Source organism: Cyprinodon variegatus, unplaced genomic scaffold (assembly GCF_000732505.1).
Source record: "Cyprinodon variegatus isolate N-32 unplaced genomic scaffold, C_variegatus-1.0 Scaffold80, whole genome shotgun sequence".
Taxonomy (NCBI): domain Eukaryota; kingdom Metazoa; phylum Chordata; class Actinopteri; order Cyprinodontiformes; family Cyprinodontidae; genus Cyprinodon; species Cyprinodon variegatus.
In genome coordinates, this window is record NW_015150533.1 from 892,058 (window position 1) to 900,336 (window position 8,279).

Consider the following 8,279-nt stretch of genomic DNA (forward strand, 5'->3'; position numbering starts at 1 on the left):
CTCACTGAACGATGAATGCAACTGTGTCCCAGATTTCATCCCACCATCACAAGGAATTTTGTCACGACGAGCTGATGATGGCACTATTTATTTCACGTCTACCTCCTTTAACTACAGTGGTGGTGTGAACCGGCTTCTCCACAGTTTGGCATTAAGAGAAGCAGAAAAGATAGACCAAACTAATGCTAATGCTAGATTTGATCTTTTTTATAGTTGCTAAGTGCAGGTATGTATATATATTTATATTATTTTAACAGAAGCATTGGGTAGTTTTCATTTCTATTGTAGGTCAGCTGCTACAGTGTATAATGTTACTGTATATCTCTAATAACACATTGCATGTACTGTTTCTGATCAGTTTCAATAAAGCACACTTTGAGTTCTCAGTAAAAGTGTTTGTATTTTATTTAATCCATGGATTAACTGTAGCATAATCAAAGCTCTTCTTCTAAAACATGAATGAAACTGAAATTTAGCTGCAATATGTAAATCCTAATGATCAAATCACCGGAAGCCAAGATGTAAATTTTCTTTAAAAACTGCGGTTTCTGGCTTTTGTATTCTTCAATATTTTATATATAATTTAACAAGGTTTGACTAATTTCTTATGGAGTTAAATATAGTACATGAAAAGGTAAAAGTTGCATATTTTAAAACAAAGTTAGAATAACTCAGTTGTGTAGGTGTATGTTACATGCTTCTATTTTAATAGTAATCTTAGGTTTAATCAGTCGGCTCACTGAATGTGGACTTGACAATATTTGCCCTCTTCTTTGATACGTTTTTTAATGTGTTGTATTCACAGCACTCATCTGATTTTCCCATAGATCATGCATTTCCATCTAGATCTAATCAAAACTGGTTTCTAGAACAGTTTATATTTTCATCCATGCTAACCAAAGCAAAGTTCTGCCACCTCAAAATAACCTTGTCTTTGTAACTTTTTTGCAAATTACTGCATTTTCTACATGTTAATAGTATCAGGAAAATTTTTTTGACTATTACTTCTGTTTAATCAGATTCATTTTAATTGATATAATGCATATTTGAATACTACTCCTCTACTATTAAATAAAAAAAAATAATCAAAATGATAAAGGTCATATTTTCATAATGAGTCCATGGAGTTTCTATTATTTTTATATCTGGTGTTACAAAATGTAAACTCCTTCAAGATGCATTTTGCAACCAAGTTATTCTTTAGTTACACTTCCACACTAAAAGATTGGCATTAAATGAGGAAGAGGTTTGGAACTAATTCATCGTAATCTTTGACATCATTTATCTTTTATTTCCACATCACAAAACCGGATATTTTAAAAAGGTTGCGCGACTGCAAATTAAAGAGTAATAAGACATTCTTTATGTTATATATATATTGTCTTTATTTTAGTGTGTGTCTTTGTTTGTGAAGCTGTAGAAAAACAATTTAACTTGTACAGCAATTGTGCATTTAATGTTGTTAAAACATGCAAAAACCCTTTAAAACTGTAACCGAGCTTAGGTCCATCAAAAGTATAAATAATCTTTAGTAAAGCAGAAGTTTTAAAAAGGAATTAGTAGGAGGAAGTAAAATCACAATATAAACTCTTCAGCCTATATAGCTGTTACTTTAGGCCACGTTTTTTACAATAAAATTGCAAAATACAGTGCTTGCTTACATCTGGGGTTTTTTGTTCTATACAGAACACTGTTGGAAACTCAGTCGGGAAAGAACCGGCTAAACCGAAATAACAGAAGGGCTCTAAATCTGAAATAACACCGCATCTTGACCACAGTCACTTTTTTGTGCAAGGGAGGTCATGACTGTCGGAAATTTTAGGCCATCATTGTACTTTGATAACATCACAGCCATCAGCATTTTAAGCTTTTTCATTTTCCAATTATTATTTAAGGCTAATATGCAAATAGTTTTAGTGCAAATAAGCAGCTACTCTGATGAGCTCTGAATCCCCTCCACATCAGATTAAATGATTCATCATTCGGGTCACTGCCTCGGGATTAAAAAAGGCCTGTGGTGATACAGAGAAAACGATGATGCTGGTAACAAAGTGCTGCGTAACAATTACCTAGAAACTATAGCTGAAACTGAATGAGTCATGCTAACAGTAAACAGCAGCAGTTCTTGCAAAAATGATTCATGTTTGATTAATCAAAAAACATCTTGCATTGCCAAGTCAATGCGCATCAGTTTTCTTTTGTACTTTTTAGGAACTGTGTTGCTAAACTAATGCTTATTTTTCTTTTAACCTTAAATAAGTGTTAAGATGCAAACTTTAAATAAGTTAAAGTTTGAATCAAATACTTTTTAGAGTTGAATTATGTAAATAAAAATGAAAAACATAAGCTGAACCAGTAACTTAAATAGCTATATTTAACTTACTTTAGAACAAGATAAACTTGGAAAAGGGTTGATATTTTTTACCTCTGGAAAATATGTCAGTGTTTATGCGTAAAGATAAAACTTTTACTCCTTTTTATTTCATAGTAAGTCCCAGAAGATTTACTGATTAAACATGAAAGAAAAAAATTTACTTTTACTAAAGAATCACTTACCCTTAACACAGTAGTCACTGTCTATAGTACCGTACCGTACCAACTTTATTTATAAAGCACTTTATACACTGACAGGACCAAAGTGCTGTACACAATCATAAAATGCAATGCGTTATGAAATAGAAAAGATCGAATATAAAATACATATTATTATACAGAGACAATAAAACAAAGTGAAACCTCTCAGATTGAGCCAAAAGCTAAAGAAAAAAGATGGGTCTTAAGAAGAGACTTAAAAAACAGCAAATTAGAAGACCTGTCTTATGCCCAAAGGAAGATCATTCCATGGGAGCTGGCACAGAGTAGTAAAAAGATTTAACGTGCCTAAAGAAGCAATTATGAATTACTATTCCTTTATAGTTATACTAAAAAGATTGAAGCAATGAATAAAAAATAAAAAAGAAAAAAAATATTTGGGTCACAATAAACTGTAATATAAAAACAACCAAGAGGCAAAATTGGGACAAAAGTAAAACCTGAAGCCATAAAAGTGAGAAAATTCTAATTATCTGCAGAGACTGTGTTGAAAACTTTTTAAAAAGAAATCCGAGTCAGAAAATATACCGTTAAAGGATTTAATTATGAAAAACAAAGCAAACATTTTCTCAACACACAAAAATAAAATGACAGAAGGCGAGTACTATACAATGTAAAGAAATCAATGACACTCTTCATCCACTAGAGGGACCCCAAACAACAAGGTACTGAGCAGATTCCAGTTTAAGCTTTTCTGTTCTCCCTTTGTTTACAAAGACTGAAGAAAAAGAAGTTGAATACACAGAAAAAGTGATACATTGTAAGCATAAAAGAAGAAAGAATTGCTGTACAAACATCAATTTCTAATACATGTTAGAAAAAAATCATCAGCAGTAATGCACACAATCATTAATGATAGTGGGAGCTTAACAGTGACATTTAAGATTAATGGATTATTTGACTGAACCCTTTAAGAAACGGAATCTTAACTGGTTTCAGATGTTTAACTAAAGTGACAATGTTTAGTATAGTTTTTACCAGGCTGTAAAGAAAAAAAAATCCTGAAACACAAAGTTTGCATTTGTCTGCTAATGGGTTTTTTGTGAAGAAACACATTCGGAGAGCTCATCAATCGTCAATCCCTGCGGAGATAATAAATTCTGCGGATGCTTGCTGCTCGGGTCACTGAAGTGTAGTAAATGAGATGGTAAAATTATGGAGATCATGACACCAAGTAACAGCTGTAACCCCTGAGACCCAGCATGCAAACTAAAGAGGCGTGACACAGGAACAAGGTTTAAACTAGTTCTGCTGAAAACTAAAATATGTCATTATCTACTTCCATGTTAAAATATTCTGTTTTTACATCCAATCCTTTAAGAAAATACATTTGCTCACTACTATCACTACACACTATTTTCTTTTTTTTTCCTCCAGCAAATCTATATATGTATAATAGGTAACAATTACATTAATAAAAATAAAATGTTTTAGAAAAACAAAACACAAAGTGACACCAACGTGTCTGATGACAAAAAATATAGCAGACCAGGTACATATTCAGTTCAATGGGATAGAAGTGATCAATTCAGTTACACGGATTATACAAGTTTTAATGCAGGAATTTAATTTGTCTTAAGAGCAGAATCCTAAAACACAAAACTTTTTTTGCATTCTGCACATAAGGTTGCATGTTCACGTTCAGATATGCATTCAAATGGTTGTTTTTATTTGTTTAGGAAAGTTTCATTCCCTGATGAATTTGCTCAATAAGAGCTTAAAAGCAGCTAACAGTCAAACTCCCTTTATACATAGTGGTATTTCATCTCGTCAGTGTTGGCATTTTCCAGTGACAGGTCTTCCCCACCCCACCTGGTCTCTCTAGTGGGGGGTCTCTACTGCCTAATGTCTGCTGGTCTAAGCTGTCTCTCACCCTCAGCCAGGAAGATCTGCATGGCTCGGTACAGCAGATGGATCCCAAGCTCCCGTTTCCTCCTAAAGTCCCAGTTTGACACCAGCCCATAGAAATCCCCTCGCTTCTGATTGGTCAGCATTTTCAGCCCTGAAATAAGGACAGATTTAGCCATCATAACATCCTCAAGAAATTTTAGACACATTCAAAAAGGCAAACCGTTTCCAAAAGACATAAGAAGCAGCTATTCGGATGGGCTTTTAACCTTGTTTATGCTGTAGTATATTTGACGTTTTATCTCTCTTTTATCGTGTTTTTTTTTCTGTTGGGATAAAAAAAATCCATACCAAAACTAAGAAAAATACTCCTTTTGTCATTTTTGATACCATAGCAAATTAGTTTTAGAGCAAACCGAGGAGCTGAGCCTCTGTTATTGCATCACTGAATGTCTGTGGCAGACTTGTTGACAAGGGAGACATAAGCCCCATTTACACTACCCTTGAAAAACCGATCCAGGCCAAGACCGGTCCGAGCTTGGATCGGTAACCAGGCCAAGCTCAGTTTTGACGACCGTTCACACGTCACACTTATCTCGGTTATCTCGACTCCTTGACTCCTCGCCTCCTAGTGACGATGTGCGGTATTACTGCTAGGATTGAAGGAGGGACTCAAGCAGCTGGTGGCGGTAATGCACCAAACGCTGTTTGTCAACCGCCGTAAAACCCAAGAAGAAGAAGACGAAGGAGGAGGGAATCAAGCAAATCAAAATGGCGGCGCCCGTCACATTCAGAAAGTTATGCTTGATTATTATTGCTGTACTTCCGTGTTTGCGGTGGGTCAGGCGAAGACGGCAACCTTGCGCGGATGTACTTGAGAAAGTCGGCTTTTGGGAAGCCGACTTTCTGGAATGGAGTGTGAATCGGCATGTTCAGCCAGTCGGCGATGACGCGTTCTGCTCATGCGCTCTTGTTATCAGAGAACCGAGCCAGGAAAAAACCGAGCCGAACCCACCTCGGGAACTGGTCTGCAGTTAGCGCGGTCCGGTTATGTCTATCTCGGTTCAGTTCAGGTTGTTTCCGTTCACACACGACAAGTTATCTCAGTTACTGAGCTCGGACCGGTCTCGGCTCAGTTTTTTAAGGGTAGTGTAAACGGGGTATTAGGAGAGCCTGAGCAGCGGTGGGACAGACAGCGAAGGGCCTCAGTCTGTTAACAAAGGTCCTGGAATTGACTTCTTGGATGAGAGACGACGGGCGGGTTATAGGGCTGTCAGCAAACCATTTCTTTTATAGGAGTTTCATCCCAGGCTTCCAAACATCTTAGCTATTAAAGTGAGAAGTTAAAATGTGTTGTTTCAGACAAACTGTAACTGTGTTTTGTGCTGTAATGAAGAGTTCTAGAAAATGACCCAGTTCATTGTTCATTCTCGAAAAGAATGAGTTACTTTCAAGAAACCCAATGTGAAGAACAGGTTGGAATTGACAGATGGGAAGTTGGTCTCCTCGCTAAACCCCAGAGCACTCAGCAAGGCACTGCAGACGGTCATGGTTAGGAACTTACAGAGGTCTAACTGCAGAAGGCACCTGGGGAATCTGTGCTCCCTGAGAGCGTATCTCTGATAGTTCTTTGACCATTGAGGTGGGAATAAAGCTGAACCTTTGAATGAGGATTAAGTAAAAGATTAGCTACACGGTGGGTAAGCTGTTGTTTAGTAAAAACCGACTGGTTTCTGTGAGAAGCACTTTAAAAGATTTTTTTGGTGCTTGCCAACATCATTTCTAAAATAGGGGAACAGATCATGTCAAAAACCTTTGTGGGAAAGAGAAGACTTTGTATGTTTATTACATATCCAAGGGAGGGTGTTATGAATTCCAACGTGGAAATTTGAAAGAATCATCTGCTATCACCTTCCTGCTGGGGGTTTTGATGCAGGCGCCCAAAATGCACAAGAAATGGACCCGGTTAAGCTGTGGAAAGGAGGCCCAGGTTCAAAGGTCAGCTCTCTGTCTGCTATTCTCAGACTCCCTCGGTCCAGGTTCCTCAGTTCCTTTTGCTACCAAACGAGGCAAAGTAGAGGGAGTCTACAGAGGTGAAAGGCAATCCCTGTGGGGGCGTAAAGAAGCAGACTGGGGAACCAGGGGCCCTGCTTCTGCGAGGACCATTAATTCCTTGTCCTCTCAGATTTATCTAATTAACTGCAGGCCTCACTAGTTCAATTTGACAGTAAGGTTGAGGCAACTATTTTTAGGACAAATAGGGCCACAAACAGTATGTTGATTAAACAGAACATTATGGAAAACCCAGAGCATCATCTTCAGAACTTTGTTAAACAACATCACAACTTCTTCAATCAAAGGCGAGTCAACATGGAGGGTCCTTCCTGCCTACAGCTACAACAACACATTGAATAAAAAACTATCAATTAATAAACCTTTTAATTTCCTTTGGGATCAAACAAATATTTCTGAATTGAATTAGATTTTCATGGCTTTTGGTTGATTTATTATTTAATTTTTTTCTAAAAAATTATCAAATTATTATTGGACAGACATCATACACCGCATGGGTATCTATCAGCAGGATGTTTCAACTCACCGATTGCCTCCACCATGCAGGCCTCTCTGGTGTACGCTTCCACCGGAATGACATTCTGGAAACAGTGCAGTGAGATGACTCCCTGTCCGGCCGTCCATACCTGCAGGATGTGCTTCACTTTTGGACAGAGTTTCTGTCAAGATGAAGAAAAGCAGTTGGTATAAAAAAATTGACATCAACTAGAGATGCACAGATCTAATAACCAGCCCTGATATCAGCGTCGCTACTAATCAGCTGGATCAGATGAACGATGCCGATCCATCGTTTCCCATCCAGTCATTTCTATCTACACCGCAGTAAAGCTACAATGATCCAATAACTACAACTTTCTGACTGCCACGCTGATTACATCATCATTCAGCTCTTGATTATTTACATCTGTCCTGATTTTCTACCTTTTTTTTAACAAACCTTTTATGGCAAACCTGATTCCTTCACTAGCAATATAAGGCATACATGTCATTCATTCAACAGGAGTATCAGATGGGTATCAGCCGATCAGTCCGCTCAGGTATCAGTGCATCTCTTTTTGGGTCAGTCGTGTCCTGGCAGTCTTACCTTGGCACTCTTCTCCCCTCTGTAGTACTCTAAAGCCTCATAAAGGTGACTGTAGGGGCGGGAGCGTTTTCCTTTGCCCACATAAAATATGGCGTGAATAAACGTCTGAAAGCACTCCTGAGGAGTCATAGCGTGGCTGCGGAACGGGAGGTTCTTTGTCACCCTAATGGAAGAAGAAGTATAGTATTACTTTTTGGAAAATTGAAGAAATGAATCATCATTACAGCATTAATATAAAAAGATATGCAGAGATATGAAAGTTAAGGCCGAAATAAATATTTTTAGTGCTGCTATTGGGAATAATATTTGCTGGTATTATCTACATCTCCCCACTACGTTGAATCCTTGAAAAATGACCACGCTGACAGCAGCTTCTTTGTTTCAGCAAACTCAACCGTCCTGCTTCACTAATCACAGATAGCACATAACCAACCCACTATTCTTCTCAAAATACAAACACAACAAGGGAGAAAAAACAACTTTAAACAGAGGTGGTGGACTCAGATTCAAGCTTTCAAAAACGTACAATTCAGTTATAGAGACGATCCCTTCCAGATATCCTCACACCCCCCACCCCATCACAGAGGAACAAAGCACCTACCCCCTCCAGCCGGTGAACAATTCCTCCTTAACGACCGACCCTTAACAATCACAGACAGGTTTCAGGTATTACAGGAGACAA

General features: G+C 37.7%; 1 protein-coding gene across 1 annotated transcript in view; it reads right to left on the minus strand.

Moving 5' to 3' along the window:
* Positions 1-3,365: 3,365 nt before the first annotated feature.
* Positions 3,366-8,279, minus strand: part of ankle1 (ankyrin repeat and LEM domain containing 1) — a 17,210-nt gene continuing 12,296 nt past the window's right edge. The window contains exons 7-9 of the mRNA XM_015373091.1: positions 7,598-7,760; positions 7,040-7,172; positions 3,366-4,594 (exon numbers count right to left, since the gene is read on the minus strand). Of these exons, the coding sequence (XP_015228577.1) occupies positions 4,428-4,594; positions 7,040-7,172; positions 7,598-7,760 (463 nt within the window). The 3' untranslated portion in view covers positions 3,366-4,427. The remainder of the gene's footprint in view (positions 4,595-7,039; positions 7,173-7,597; positions 7,761-8,279) is intronic.